Below are 15,958 nucleotides of genomic sequence, written 5' to 3'. Positions count from 1 at the left end.
CGCCGCTCCCCCCTCTCCACCGGGCCCCCCTCCATCTGATACCGGGCCCTCACAGCGCCTCTCACCTCTGTGTGAAGGCGCTGCACCGGCAAGAACAGCTGATCGCCTGTTCGGACTTCCCTCTTTTCCTTCTGGGCCCGCCCTCGTCAGGGGGATGGCAGGAGCTGTCATTTCAAGGAAGGGAGGAGAAAGGGAGGGAGGGAGGGGGGCCGGGGCTGCCTAAAGTTATAATTTCGATGCAGGGGGGAGCGGGGAGCAGTGGCGACCTCGGGCTGGGGGGGGGCAAGGCCATCAATAAAGGACCTCGGGCGGGGGGGGGGGGGCAAGGCCGTCCATAAAGGACTTGGTTTTTTTTTTCTGACGTCCTTGGCATGCGCAGAGCAGCCAGCATAACGCTTGGCTGCTCTGCACATGCTCTACCGGCCGATTATCCGATGGTTTTACGAAGGGTTAGAGAATGCAAGTGAGCTGCAACGAGCAGCTCATTTGCATTCCCTTTCCTTCGTGCATAGCCGTTCCCTACCGATTCGCTATGGAATTCGGTAGGGAAAGGGCTTTAACGAGTCTTTAGTGCATCTTGCCCTCAGTGTTAATGCTCTGATTAGCCCAGAGGTTCAAAAACCAGCCAGAAGTTGCTGTAAATCTTTAGTCTGGGAGTGTGGAGAATAAGAGTCTCTACACTGAGACCCTTTCAAAACCTGTGAGCGGTTATATTTTTCCTCAACTCCCCAGAAACAACTCAGGTAGTGAATAAGTGTTTAGTTAGTTGATACCTGTTTGATTTTACCTGTTATTGTCTGTTAATTACACCCTATTCCTCCATTCACTGTTCTACCCTCTTCTGATAATAAACCAATTCGTTTATTAGCTCTGCTGTCCTGGACGGACTAAGAATTCTGGTGTTTGTGTACTTGGTCTGTGGGTGCTTTCTAGGAAATGTGAGACCCCTGGGATTGTGGCCCCATTGTCCTTAGAAACCACCGAGATAACCTGTGGGTGGGAGACTTGCCCAGAGGCAAGCAGAACCCAGTGCGGCAGGTGGAAGGGTATGCCAGTGTAGAGGCCTGAGTAGTGCTGGGACAAACCCTTTAGGTGGCCACATGGTTAACCCCAGTGGGTGCTAGGCATTTCGTGACACAACTCTATTACCTAGGTTCATCCTCATCACTGCCACCAGCCCCTGCAGGAAGGCAAAGGATTTAAGAGGCAGAAAGACATAAGAGCAGTGGAACCAGAACAGCTCATAACCATTAACCAACAGGCATGAAAGCAGTGATCATTCTGAAGACACCACAACTCCAGTCCCTCCACATGAGCACAGTAACCCAGGGGTTCCCAAACTCTGTTCTCAAGAAGTGCAACCAAGCAAGGTTTTCAGGATTTACATAGCAGTCATTATGGAAATCCTGAAAATGTGACTGGGCTGCAGCCCTTGAGGATGGTGACCATACCATAGATGGCATCTTACCCCAGTGATGGTGTCTGGATGTGGAATCAGATAGCCCACGTATCCCAGGATTTCCAGATGCGACTCCATGCACTGGAGAGTTCAGCACAGACAGTGGCTCCTCCCCTTCCTGAAAGAGTACTTCTGGGTTAGCAGCCTCACCGTGGACCCCCAGCACCTCGCCTTCGCCCCATATGTGACTGTCGTCAGGGAGAACCTGAAGCCTGGGAGATAGTGGCTCAGCGCTGGCCCCCTGGTCCTGAGAGGGTGCTGCCTCATTAGCTGAGGGCTCAGCAGACACACACAGCGTAGCACTGGGCATTAATCCCAGAGATTCCAGGCTCTCGCTGAGCTCTGCCTGGCTGAAGTGCCGCCTCGGAAAAGTCTGCAGAAGGCTGAAGGAATGCAGATATGGGTACAGTTCAGAGATGTGTCCTTTCACCTTCCCGAGAGGGGCAGAGGCAGGGAAGCACTGACGGAAGGAGTCTCCAGAGGGAAGCCGGATCTGTGGGAGGAGAAAAGTAACATAGTAACATAGTAGATGACGGCAGAAAAAGACCTGCACGGTCCATCCAGTCTGCCCAACAAGATAACTCATATTTGCTGCTTTTTGTGTATACCCTACTTTGATTTGTACCTGTGCTCTTCAGGGCACAGACCGTATAAGTCTGCCCAGCACTATCCCCGCCTCCCAACCACCAGCCCCTCCTCCCAACCACCGGCTCTGGCACAGACCGTATAAGTCTGCCCAGCACTATCCCCGCCTCCCAACCACCAGCCCCTCCTCCCAACCACCGGCTCTGGCACAGACCGTATAAGTCTGCCCAGCACAATCCTCACCTCCCAACCACCAGCCCTGCCTCCCAACCACCGGCTCTGGCACAGACCGTACAAGTCTGCCCAGCACTATCCCCGCCTCCCAACCACCTGCTCTGGCATAGACCGTATAAGTCTGCCCAGCCCTATCCCCGCCTCCCAACCACCAGCCCCGCCTCCCGATCTTGACTAAGCTCCTGAGGATCCATTCCTTCGGCCTTTAATAAACTTGTGTCAAAATAACTAAAAATCAGTACAAAAAAAAACATAACACAACAATTGAAATAAAATATATTAGACAAAAGGACTAAAACATATAGGAAGTCCAAATTGCAAAGGACTGAAATACAAAACAACTTACGCATCCGGCTTCTCCTACATAAGCGCAAAACTATGGAATGGCCTCCCAAAAGCTGTGAAAACAATGCACGACCACCTGAACTTCAGGAAATCACTAAAAACCAATCTCTTCAAAAAGGCCTATCCCAACGACCCTACGTAAACCTCTTCACCCAAAGCACAGCATGCCTAATGATCGCACTGGATAACACACAACCTTCATCACTTCCGACCCTCCACATTTACCTCATTCGATCACTATACAACCTTGTATTTGTTATCAACTGACTGGGCAAATGCCTAACGGTACTATGTAAGCCACATTGAGCCTGCAAATAGGTGGGAAAATGTGGGATACAAGTACAATAAATAAATAAACAAACCTCTTCAAAAAGGCCCATCCCAACTACCCTACGTAAACCTCTTCACCCAAAGCACAGCATGCCTAATGATCGCACTGGATAACACACAACCTTCATCACTTCCGACCCTCCACATTTACCTTGACGGTGTAAGCCACATTTGAGCCTGCAAATAGATGGGAAAATGTGGGGTACAAATGCAATAAATAAATAAAATAAAATAAATACATAAAAATTAGTTAGACAGAGGATAGACAAAGAGCATCATTCTCACGGGTATCCACTGTGCTATGCCAAAAACTATAAAAAGGCTTTACCCTAACTAAGGTGATCTGAAGAGGTCATACTAAAGAAATAAGATTCAAGGGCAGATTTAAATGTACTTCGAGATTGTTCTACATGTAATTTACTACTACTACTACTTAACATTTCTAGAGCGCTACTAGGGTTACGCAGCGCTGTACAAATTAATAACTAAGGACGGTCCCTGCTCAGAAGAGCTTACAATCTAAAGGACGAAATGTCAAGTTGGGGTAGTCTCGATTTCCTGAGTAGAGGTGTTGTGATTTCTGAGATAATGAGTATGCAGCGCCCCCTTCAGGGCGCTCCTGGATCCGGGGCCTGACCTAACTGAAGGATCCCACGGGGAGCCTCCATCAGTCCCTTACTCGCGCCTCCACCTGCGGATAAAACGCGTTAGCGAGTGAGATTACCCTCTTCTCCCCCCCCCCCCCCCCACCCACCCAAGGAAAAATCCAAAAAAACACCACTGTGTACAGGGCTGGCTAATTAAATTAAACAGGTTTTATTGAACTATGTACATAAGCCTCTAGTTACACCTCTTACACACTTAAGAAATGAGGATTTCTTATGCACATTGGAAAGAATAATCCGAATCATAGTTACCTGATGCTAGGGTCCACCTTGGGGGTCAGCGCTCAAGAAAAAGATCTGGGTGTCGATGTAGATAATACGCTGAATTCTTCTGTTCAGTGTGCGGTGGCGGCCAAAAAAGCAAATAGGATGCTAGGAATTGTTAGGAAAGGGATGGTGAACAAGACCGAAAACACTCTAATGCCTTTGTATCGCTCCATGGTGTAACCTCACCTTGAGTATTGCGTTGAGTTCTGGTCGCCGTATCTCAAAAAAGATATAGCGGAATTAGAAAAGGTTCAAAGAAGAGCGACCAAAATGATAAAGGGGATGGAATTCCTCTGATATGAGGTTGGGGCTCTTCAGCTTGGAAAAGAGACGACTGAGGGGAGATATGATTGACGTCTACAAAATCCCGAGTGGTGTAGAACGAGTAGAAGTAAATCAATTTTTTACTCATTCCAAAAGTACAAAGACTAGGGGACACTCGAGGAAGCTACATGGAAATACTTTTCAAACAAACAGGAAATATTTTTTCACTCAACGAATAGTTAAGCTCTGGAACTCTTTGCTGGAGCATGTGGTAACAGTGGTTAGTGTATCTAGGTTTAAAAAAGGCTTGGACAAATTCCTGGAGGAACAGTCCATAGTCTGCTATTGAGACAGACATGGGAAGCAACTGCTTGTCCTGGGATTTGTAATATGGAGTGTTGCCTTGATTTGGGTTTCTGCCAGGTACTTGTGACCTGGCTTGGCCACTGTTTGGATACAGGACTCGATGGACCATTGGTCTGACCCAGTACGGCTACTCTTTTGTTCTTATGGAGAAGTTCCTGGAGGAAACGTCTATAGTCTGCTATTGAGACAGACATTGGTCTGAGCCCATATGTCCTACTCTTAAGTTCTACTGAGGAAAGACTTACCGGCTCCTTCAGGCACATTCTACTGAGGTGGAGACAGAGGGAGGTGAGCGAATCACCCCGGCCCTGACCCCCCTCTTGTCCCCTTCCCAGCTATGTAAAAGTCTATAGTCTGCTATTGAGACAGACATGGGAGGCAACTGCTTGCCCTGGGATTTGTAGTATGGAGTGTTGCCACGATTTGGTTTTCTGCCAGGTACTTGTGACCTGGCTTAGATACTGGGCTAGATGGACCATTGGTCTGACCCAGTATGGCTACTCTTTTGTTCTTATAGAGAAGCTCCTGGAGGAAAAGTCTGTAGTCTGCTATATTGAGACAGACATTGGTCTGAGCCCATATGTCCTACTCTTAAGTTCTTCTGAGGAAAGACTTACCGGCTCCTTCAGGCACATTCTACTGAGGTGGAGACAGAGGGAGGTGAGCGAATCAGCCCGGCCTTGACCCCCCTCTTGTCCCCTTCCCAGCTATGTAAAAGTCTATAGTCTGTTATTGAGACAGACGTGGGGAAGCAACCGCTTGCCCTGGGATTTGTAGTATGGAGTGTTGCCACGATTTGGGTTTCTAACAGGTACTTGTGACCTGGCTTGGCCACTGTTTGGAAAACAGGATACTGGGCTAGATGGACCACTGGTCTGACCCAGTATGGCTACTCTTATGTTATGTTTAATGTGAACAAGTGCAAAGTGATGCATGTGGGAAACAGGAACCCAAATTATAACTATGTCATGCGTTGGGAGTCACGGACCAAGAAAGGGATCTAGGTGTCATCATTGATGATACGTTGAAAACTTCTGCTCAATGTGCGGCTGCGGCTAAGAAAGCAAATAGGATATTAGGTATTATCAGGAAAGGAATGGAAAACAAAAATAAGGATATTATTCTGCCATTGTATTGCTCCATGGTGCGACTGCACCTTGAGTATTGTGTTCAATTCTGGTCGCTGCACCTCAAAAAAGATATAGTGGAATTGGAAAAGGTGCAGAGAAGGGTGACAAAAATAATAAAGTGGATGGGACGACTTCCCTATGAGGAAAGGCTGAAGAGGCTAGGGCCACTTTCTTCTGCCCTGAGCTGATTCCAAGGGCTTTCACTGTTCTCTTCAGGACAGCCTCTAAGGGTATCTCCCCGTTGGGGTTGAGGCTCACCAGCCCTTAACACAGCTCTGTAACCACCAGTACCAGGGTTCCCCACTAGAGGGCGACCTCTGCTGTTCTCAGCCCTAGGCACCAGTAGTGACCCCGTAGGCCATTTTATTCTACCCTGAGTTGCTCCCAAAGGCCTGTGTGCCATGAGCAATGCTTCCAAGGACTGTTGCTCTTCCTGTCTTCAGGAAGGCCTCTAAGAGTACTCTGCCTGCTGGGGTTCAGAGTTACCTCCCCTCTAGGGGGCTGTCTCCTATCTCAGCCAAAACCATCAGAGATGTCTCAGCATGAGACAAACTCTTCCACCCCACCCCCCACAATGAATTCCCAACCATGCCTCTGTCGTGTTTGTGAGCCCTTGTGCCCAGACGGAGCACAGCAATGAGGTAAAGCACGTGCTCTGCCGGGCAGCTGAGCAAACCCCAAGGCTTCACCTGAGAGGACCGCCATTCCCCAAGGGTTGAGCCCCCAGGTGCAGGCGGCCAGCAGGACTTCCGGATACAGCAGGGGTCAGACGGCCACGGACAGCAGACAATGGAAGACTGAGCTCAGACAGAAGCTAGAGTGGGATCAGATGTCCAGCAAGGGGAAGTGAGGATCAAGCAGTGATCAGGGTGAGCGGCAGACGAAAGGGCAATCAGAATCAGGCAGGACTCAGGGCAAGCCGCTAACAGAGACAGCTCAAATAGAGATTTGGTCGGGCAATGAGCAGGGCGAAGTCTGGTTCCAAGCGGAGGTCAGGTCAGGCAGCGAGAAGCGAGTAGTCAGGTTCCAAGCAGAGGTCAGGTCAGGCCGCAAGCAGAGAATAGTCAGGTTCCAAGCAGAGGTCAGGTCAGCCGCAAGCAGAGAGTAGTCAGGTTCCAAGCAGAGGTCACGTCAGGCCGCAAGCAGAGAGTAGTCAGGTTCCAAGCAGAGGTCACGTCAGGCCGCAAGCAGAGAGTAGTCAGGTTCCAAGCAGAGGCCAGGTCAGGCCGCAAGCAAAGAGTAGTCAGGTTCCAAGCAGAGGTCAGGTCAGACAGCAGGCAGAGAGTAGTCAGGTTCCAAGCAGAGGCCAGGTCAGGCCGCAAGCAAAGAGTAGTCAGGTTCCAAGCAGAGGCCAGGCCAGGTCAGGCCGCAAGCAAAGAGTAGTCAGGTTCCAAGCAGAGGTCAGGTCAGACAGCAGGCAGAGAGTAGTCAGGTTCCAAGCAGAGGCCAGGTCAGGCCACAAGCAGAGAGTAGTCAGGTTCCAAGCAGAGGTCAGGTCAGGTCAGGCCGCAAGCAGAGAGTAGTCAGGTTCCAAGCAGAGGCCAGGTCAGACAGCAGGCAGAGAGTAGTCAGGTTCCAAGCAGAGGCCAGGTCAGGCCGCAAGCAAAGAGTAGTCAGGATCCAAGCAGAGGTCAGGTCAGACAGCAGGCAGAGAGTAGTCAGGTTCCAAGCAGAGGCCAGGTCAGGCCGCAAGCAGAGAGTAGTCAGGTTCCAAGCAGAGGTCAGGTCAGGCCACAAGCAGAGAGTAGTCAGGTTCCAAGCAGAGGTCAGGTCAGGCCGCAAGCAGAGAGTAGTCAGGTTCCAAGCAGAGGCCAGGTCAGGCCGCAAGCAAACAGTAGTCAGGTTCCAAGCAGAGGTCAGGTCAGACAGCAGGCAGAGAGTAGTCAGGTTCCAAGCAGAGGCCAGGTCAGGCCGCAAGCAAAGAGTAGTCAGGATCCAAGCAGAGGTCAGGTCAGACAGCAGGCAGAGAGTAGTCAGGTTCCAAGCAGAGGCCAGGTCAGGCCGCAAGCAAAGAGTAGTCAGGTTCCAAGCAGAGGTCAGGTCAGGCCACAAGCAGAGAGTAGTCAGGTTCCAAGCAGAGGTCAGGTCAGGCCGCAAGCAAAGAGTAGTCAGGTTCCAAGCAGAGGTCAGGTCAGACAGCAGGCAGAGAGTAGTCAGATTCCAAGCAGAGGTCAGGTCACGGGAATTCAGCAACAAAGGCAATGAAGAACACACCAACGTGAATAGTAGATCTACCTAAGTAGAAGCCGAAGCAAAACCAGTGGGGAACACTGCTCCTTATATATCCCCTACAATAAGGAGACAAGTAACAGCTGGCAGGAGGCAGGGAGGTCAGGAAGCAGGAGGACAGACGTCAGCAGGCCAGGAAACCCGGATTGGTCAACCAGAAGAAGGATGCGGTGACAAGCCGTGTGTGGCCAATCCGGGCATCGGAGGCGTGGCCCAAGTTCCAGGGATCCAAGTCCGGAAGGGAAGCTATCCCCCCTGGGGACGCCGGCTCTGCCAAAAAGGCCAGCGTTCCCCAATCACAGCGGGGCAAAAACGAAGCGTCGGCGCCACTACAACGGCCGGGGAAGCAAGCCAGGAGTGAAGGGGGAAATCGGAGCGTCGGCCCAGCCAGCATGGCCGATGCTTCCCCTTACAGGGGCGGAGTCGGAGAGCGGACCGAGCATGATGAGCGCGCCACGGGTGAGGGACGCGACAGCCACCAATCTCCCCCTCCTCTAAACTCGTGGGGACAGATTTTCCAATTCCCTTATTTTCATCTAGCTCTCTCCATTCAGTGTGTGTGCATCATTTATCCTACAAGCATTATTCCCTTCATTGAATTAATTCCCGCACCATGGAGAGAAACAAAGGCATTATAACATTCTCATGGCAGATGACGTTTAATGTGAGCAAGTTCACAGTGATGAATGTGGGAAAGAGGAACCCAAACTATAGCTATGTGATGCAAGATTCCATATTAGGAATCACCGCCTAGGAAAAGGATCTAGGTGTCATTGTTGATGATACTTTGAAACCCTCTGCTCTGTGTATGGAAGCAGCTAAGAAAGCAAATAGAATATTGGGAATTATTAGGAAAGAAATAGAAAACAAAAATGAGAAAGTTATAATGCCTTCATATCGCTCCACGGCGCACCCGCACCTTTAATCCTGTGTGCAAGTCTGGTCACCGCATCTCAAAAAAGAGATAGAGGAATTAGAAAAGGTACAGAGAAGGGCGACAAAAATGACAAAAAGGGGGCAGGATGACCTCCCTATGAGGAAAGGCTAAAGAGGCCAGGGCTCTTCAGCTTGGAGAAAAGGCTGCTGAGGGGAAATATGACATCAGAACAGGTAGAAGTGAATCACTTGTTTACTCTTTCCAAAAATGCTAGGACTAGGGAGCAGACAAAGAAGCTACTAAGTGGTAAATATAATATGAATTGGAGAACATATTTCTTCACTCAGTGTGTAATTAATCTCTGGAATTTGTTGCCAGAGAATCTGTTAAAAGCAGTTAGCTTATCAGGGTTTAAAAAAGTTTTGACTAATTTCCTAAAAGTCCAGGATAAGCACCATAAAATCTGCTTTATAGTTCTGGGATCTTGTGACCTGAACTGACCACTCTTGGAAACAGGATACTGGGCTTGATGAACCTTCGGTCTGTCCCAATATGGTAACGCTTATGTTCTTAAATTTCAGTGCCCAATTATATCATTTTCCCCTAAGTGTCACCATTCTGCAACAACTGGGGGCTGTGAACTGTTCCTCAACGGCCTCCCCAGCCCTGGTTAACCCAAGCAGTAGAAAACTTCACCTGGAAATCAAACTTGGCTCTTCCTTATGGAAATATGCAGGCACTGCCAGTTTTCCCAACCCAATTTGTCCTACCCGAGTGCAACTCCAGCAGCCACAGATCTTGCCACCAGAGATATGGGCCTGTACGTGTTATCCGCCTGGATGCATTTGGTCCATTTGGTTGCATGCTGAGCTGTGCAGCAGTGTGGATCTGAAGCCAAGATTCAAACGGCACTCTTATCTCACAGAGTAGGGAAGGGATCGAGTTTGATAAGCTCGATAAAATATTGCAGCTACACAACATAGCATGCAAGCCACAGGGAGAGGTAAGGTTGGTAAGCTCACACCTCCCTCCTTGGAGAAAACTACCTTGGTGATGGTTAGAGATCATCTCCCAATTCTTTTCTGGCTCAGCAGGGTTTCTTACCTTAGCAAGGAATTTCTTGCACTCCTTAGCTGGCTTCTCAGCACCCCTTGTTTTTATGCTTAAATATATTTTATTGAAAAGAGAACATGAAATGTAAGTAATAGAGCGTATCCTGCGTATCTCATCTGTTCTTGCTATCCTCTTTATGGTCCCACCACATGTTCCTTCATGTGGTCCCTACCCTTCCTACCTCAACTTGGTTATTTGTATTTGTTTTACTCCGGAATCTATCAACACCTCTCCGGTACTATGTAAGCCACATTGAGCCTGCAAATAGGTGGGAAAATGTGGGGTACAAATGTAACAAATAAATAAATAACCAACAAAAATCAGAGTAATGAGAAATGTTGGTAAAGTCCTCAAAGTGGAGGAGTAGCCTAGTGGTTAGGGTGGTGGACTTTGGTCCTGGGGAACTGAGGAACTGAGTTTGATTCCCACTTCAGGCACAGGCAGCTCCTTGTGACTCTGGGCAAGTCACTTAACCCTCCATTGCCCCATGTAAGCCACATTGAGCCTGCCATGAGTGGGAAAGCGCGGGGTACAAATGTAACAAAAAGTAAATAGATACTATTGGAGATTCTACATGGAATGTTGCTACTATTGGAGATTCTACATGGAATGTTGCTATTCCACTAGCAACATTCCATGTAGAAGCCTGCGCGGCCACATTGGTGATCTGCAAGGGCCGACTTCTACATGGAATGTTGCTAGTGGAATAGCAACATTCCATGTAGAATCTCAAATAGTAGCAACAGTGGAGGAGTGGCCTAGTGGTCAGGGTGGTGGACTTTGGTGCAGGACGTCAGACTTACAGAAGCAGAAGCCTGTGTGGCCACATTGGTGATCTGCAGGGGCCGACTTCTACATGGAATGTTGCTAGTGGAATAGCAACATTCCATGTAGAATCTCAAATAGTAGCAACAGTGGAGGAGTGGCCTAGTGGTTAGGGTCGTGGACTTTGGTCCTGGGGAACTGAGGAACTGAGTTTGATTCCCACTTCAGGCACAGGCAGCTCCTTGTGACTCTGGGCAAGTCACTTAACCCTCCATTGCCCCATGTAAGCCACATTGAGCCTGCCATGAGTGGGAAAGCGCAGGGTACAAATGTAACAAAAATAAAATAGATACTATTGGAGATTCTACATGGAATGTTGCTATTCCACTAGCAACATTCCATGTAGAAGGCTGCGCAGGCTTCTGTTTCTGTGAGTCTGACGTCCTGCACGTACATGCAGGACGTCAGACTCACAGAAGCAGAAGCCTGAGTGGCCACATTGGTGATCTGCAAGGGCCGACTTCTACATGGAATGTTGCTAGTGGAATAGCAACATTCCATGTAGAATCTCAAATAGTAGCAACAGTGGAGGAGTGGCCTAGTGGTTAGGGTGTTGGACTTTGGTCCTGGGGAACTGAGGAACTGAGTTCGATTCCCACTTCAGGCACAGGCAGCTCCTTGTGACTCTGGGCAAGTCACTTAACCCTCCATTGCCCCATGTAAGCCGCATTGAGCCTGCCATGAGTGGGAAAGCGCAGGGTACAAATATAACAAAAAAAAAATTAAAAAATTAAAAAGAAATAAACTGTAAAACTCCCCCTCCCCCCCCAACCCCAATGTGTCCCTTTCATAAAACACCAAAAGCATCCCTAGGTGAAAGAAGAACTTAAACATCGAAGTCATTCAATAAAGCAGAGCAAATGTGTGTAGTCAAAGTATCCCAAGTAAGGAGACCAGATCTGAAGAAAGCGCCACTTAGCTGGTCGGCCCCTGTTGGACACAGTAAGCTTCTCCATCCCCAAAAGTTTGTGCGTCTGATTGAGCCACTGATGCAAAGATGGTGGCTTTGGATGAATCCACTGGAGAGGAATGCAGCATTTAGCAATGAATTTCTCACACTCCTTGGCTGGCTTTTGATTACCCTTTGATTTTCTAACAGTAAACAGGCACAGGGAATTAAAGGGCTGGTGACAAGGCTGTGGCAGAACCACTACCACTACTTATCATTTCTAAAGCGCTACTAGACGTACGCAGCGCTGTACACTTGAACATGAAGAGACAGTCCCTGCTCCACAGAGCTTACAATCTAATTAGGACAGACAAACAGGACAAATAAGGGATAAAGACAAAGAGAAGCAAGATTCCGGAATCCCAAAGAGTAGCAAGATTCCGGAATCCCAAAGTCTACTACTACTATTTATCATTTCTATAGCGCTACTAGACGTACGCAGCGCTGTACACTTGAACATGAAGAGACAGTCCCTGCTCCACAGAGCTTACAATCTAATTAGGACAGACAAACAGGACAAATAAGGGATAAGGACAAAGGGTAACAAGATTCTGGAATCCGAAAGAGCAGCAAGGTTCCGGAACCCAAAGAATAGCAAGATTCTGGAATCCCAAAGACTACTACTACTACTACTATAGCATTACTAGACATACACAGCACTGTACACTTGAACATGAAGAGACAGTCCCTGCTCCACAGAGCTTACAATCTAATTAGGACAGACAAACAGGACAAATAAGGGATAAGAACAAAGAGAAGCAAGATTCCGGAATCCCAAAGAGTAGCAAGATTCCGGAATCCCAAAGACTACTACTACTTATCATTTCTAAAGCGCTACTAGACGTACACAGCGCTGTACACTTGAACATGAAGAGACAGTCCCTGCTCGACAGAGCTTACAATCTAATTAGGACAGACAAACAGGACAAATAAGAGATAAAGACAAAGAGTAGCAAGATTCTGGAATCCCAAAGAGTAGCAAGATTCCGGAATCCCAAAGAGTAGCAAAGATTCCGGAATCCCAAAGACTACTACTACTTATCATTTCTAAAGCGCTACTAGACGTACACAGCGCTGTACACTTGAACATGAAGAGACAGTCCCTGCTCGACAGAGCTTACAATCTAATTAGGACAGACAAACAGGACAAATAAGAGATAAGGGAATATTAAAGTGAGGATGATAAAAGAACCAGAGTCCTAGTGACTCTTCAGACATGAATCACACTTCCATCCTCTCAGTATACCCTGCACCACCTTAAACATCTCGGATACACACACACACTGCCCCAACTCCCCCCCCCCCCAGCAGAAAAGGATACATGCACGTCACCCCCATCTACCTTTACCTTCATGTCGGAGGTTCACAAACACCATTCCACCTTTCCTTTTTGGAGAAGTACAATTCAGTCAAAGATGAAAGGAGCAAAACCACATTTACAGATAGGTAAGTGACTCACCATCAGGAGGCAACGGGCTTCACCCGCTCTCAGGACTTTGCTCTCTAGCTTCTGACTCGGCTGAGGTGGAAGGTCGAGCTTTGGTACCTGCTGGGCCTTTTCTTGAAAGCTTTTTCGATCATCAGCAATTCTCTGCATGACCAGCTCATGCTCCTGTGGGAACAGTGGAGGAGAAACAGCAGCAGAGGCTGAGAATTTGGGAGAACTCCCACTTTCCTTACAGACACTTCTTGTGGTCCTGAGCGAGTCCCTTTAACTCCCACTGGCTCGGGTAGCACGTACACTAAAGGACGTTTTTGCAAAGCCTCCTTTTCTACCTGAATACTCATCAGCAGAGTTCAACACTGCGTGCATTCATTAACGCTTGTAAGAAAAGATGATGCTGGACTCTGAAAAGAAAGATTAAAAAGAGGCAAGAGATTAATACCCCTGTTTAGCGACACAGCCCATTCACTTTGAACGGGCTGTGTCGTAACTGCTGCACAGCTTTGTAAACAGGGGGGGGGTAAGAGAGCTACTTTCCGACACCGTATATATCCGTAAGGTCTGTGCATACTTTTTACCTTCAGACCTTACATCAATTTTCAAAGGGAAAATCTCTCCCTTGAAAACAAGATTTGATTTAAAAAATACACATGAAAAACTTCCCCAGCTCTGTGCACTTTACTAGTATAAATTTTTTTGATATTCAGAAGTAAACATTTGTATACTCCTTCCCCAAAAACACCTCTAACAAATGCCTCTCAACGCTCTCTTGGAGGCTCACCTAGGCAGTCAGGCTTGAAGGATTACCACAATGAGAAAGGTTTGCATTCAACAACTAGCCAACATATGCAGACTTATCTCATGCATATTCATTGCAGTAATCCTGAAAACCTGACTAGCTAAGAGTTCCTCCAAGAGGGTTGAAAAGCACTGACCTACGGGGACACCTCCCTGATCTCCAGGTAAACTCATGCGTACAGTGGAATTATGTAAATATATTTACTCTAGGATGGACATTTTCAAAGACTGCACTGATGCTACGTCACATACCACGATGGCTCTGAAAATGCCGATCCAATGCAACCCTTCCCACTCAGAACAAACAGAGCACAGGCTGCAGCAGTGCAAGCTTCACACACCCACACACACTGCTCCATCACATAACTGGGAGCGGTTGTGCAAGCTTCCCTCACATACACTAGCATTAGTGGATGCAAGAAAGCTCTTAGGTTCAATTTCACTGTTTCACAGTCATTCATAGGTGCACAATCCTTCACAAGCTGCAGTCTGAATTAGATTTAGTCACCAAAGCCATCATGATCAAAAGCAAACGCCGGCACTAGAGGCAAGAAACAAGCACCCTTGTTGCCAGAGAATGTGGTAAAGGAGGTTAGCTTAGCAGGGTTTAAAAAAGGTTTGGACGGCTTCATGAAGGAAATGTCCATAGACCATTATTACAATGACTTGGGGAAAATCCACTGCTTATTTCTGGGATAAGCAGCATAAAATGTAGAGTTTTTTTGGGATCTTGCCAGGTATTTGTGACCTGGATTGGCCACTATTGGAAACAGGATGCTGAGTTTGATGGACCTTTGGTCTGTCCCAGTGTGGCAATACTTATGTACCCTCACCCTTCCCCTACCCCAGCCAAACAGAATGGAGGAGTGGCCTAGTGGTTAGGGTGGTGGACTTTGGTCCTGGGGAACTGAGGAACTGAGTTCGATTCCCGGCATAGGCAGCTCCTTGTGACTCTGGGCAAGTCACTTAGCCTGCCATGAGTGGGAAAGCGTGGGGTACAAATGTAACAAAAAAAAAAAAACAGAGCATGTTACCATTTTCAATTAATTCCCTCCGGCAGTGGGAGGATGGAGGCTCAAGCCATCTCTTACCCTCTTCTTGTTTCTTCTCTCAGTTTTCACCTCCTGAGCAAGCTGCACCCTCTGTTTCTCCTCAAACTCCTGCTTCTCCAGTCTCAACCTAGAACTCTGCGCAATCCCATCACCATATCCGCAACATGGGATCAAGCTGCATGCTGGAACAAAAGTTAATAAGAATAGAGAAATTTTCACAACAGTTAATCTGAGGTTTAGATTTTTAAAAAGAGTGTAAGCCTGACCTACAAAATAAATTAAACATGTTCCCTTTGCAATTCATTGACTAATTAACCTAAAAAAAACACCACATAAAATTAAATAACTTTATATTAAACATCCTCTATTCTCTTAAAAGCTTTAAATAACTAAATAATATTAGAATGCAGACAGCAGTCTAGTAGCAAGATAGGAACTATCCATTGTTTTGCAGCAAGTGCAACAATTATGATTATCTACCAGTTAATACGAGGTTATATGTGTGCACTCTGAGTAAAGAGCTCCTGGCTCTCAGAAAGCAAGTCTGATCTCTGTCAGCCACAATCTTGGGCAGAGAGGTGCAAAACCCTTACGGGAGAAACTACACTGGCTACCACTCAAGGAACGCATCACTTTTAAAGTATGCACCTTAGTCCACAAAATCATTCACGGTGAAGCCCCTGCATACATGTCCGACCTAATTGACCTGCCACCCAGAAACGCTAAAAGATCGTCCCGAACCTTCCTCAATCTCCATTTCCCTAAGTGCAAAGGCATAAAATACAAAGCACTGCACGGATCGACTTTCACATACATGAGCACACAATACTGGAATACACTACCCCGCAGCCTGAAAATGACCTAGGAACTGACCGACTTCCGCAAACTACTAAAGACTTATCTCTTCGAGAAAATCTACGGCAAGGATCAAAACACATAAAGCCCATGCAATCTCATAGACGCGCACCAACACACTCTCTGAACCTCTACTCCCGCGCTTAAACCCTACCTACTGACCAAATTTGT

At 47.6% G+C, this 15,958-nt stretch overlaps 1 protein-coding gene across 1 annotated transcript in view; it reads right to left on the bottom strand.

The window, feature by feature from the left end:
- LOC115461903 overlaps window positions 1-15,958 on the bottom strand; it is a 149,321-nt gene that overhangs the window by 88,072 nt on the left and 45,291 nt on the right. The window contains exons 4-6 of the mRNA XM_030191962.1: window positions 14,972-15,114; window positions 13,098-13,250; window positions 1,469-1,952 (exon numbers count right to left, since the gene is read on the bottom strand). Of these exons, the coding sequence (XP_030047822.1) occupies window positions 1,469-1,952; window positions 13,098-13,250; window positions 14,972-15,114 (780 nt within the window). The remainder of the gene's footprint in view (window positions 1-1,468; window positions 1,953-13,097; window positions 13,251-14,971; window positions 15,115-15,958) is intronic.

The sequence above is a fragment of the Microcaecilia unicolor genome, chromosome 1 (assembly GCF_901765095.1).
Source record: "Microcaecilia unicolor chromosome 1, aMicUni1.1, whole genome shotgun sequence".
Classification (NCBI taxonomy): Eukaryota; Metazoa; Chordata; class Amphibia; order Gymnophiona; family Siphonopidae; genus Microcaecilia; species Microcaecilia unicolor.
The sequence above is the reverse complement of the archived record's forward strand: the minus strand, read 5'-3'. Positions and strand labels throughout refer to the sequence as shown.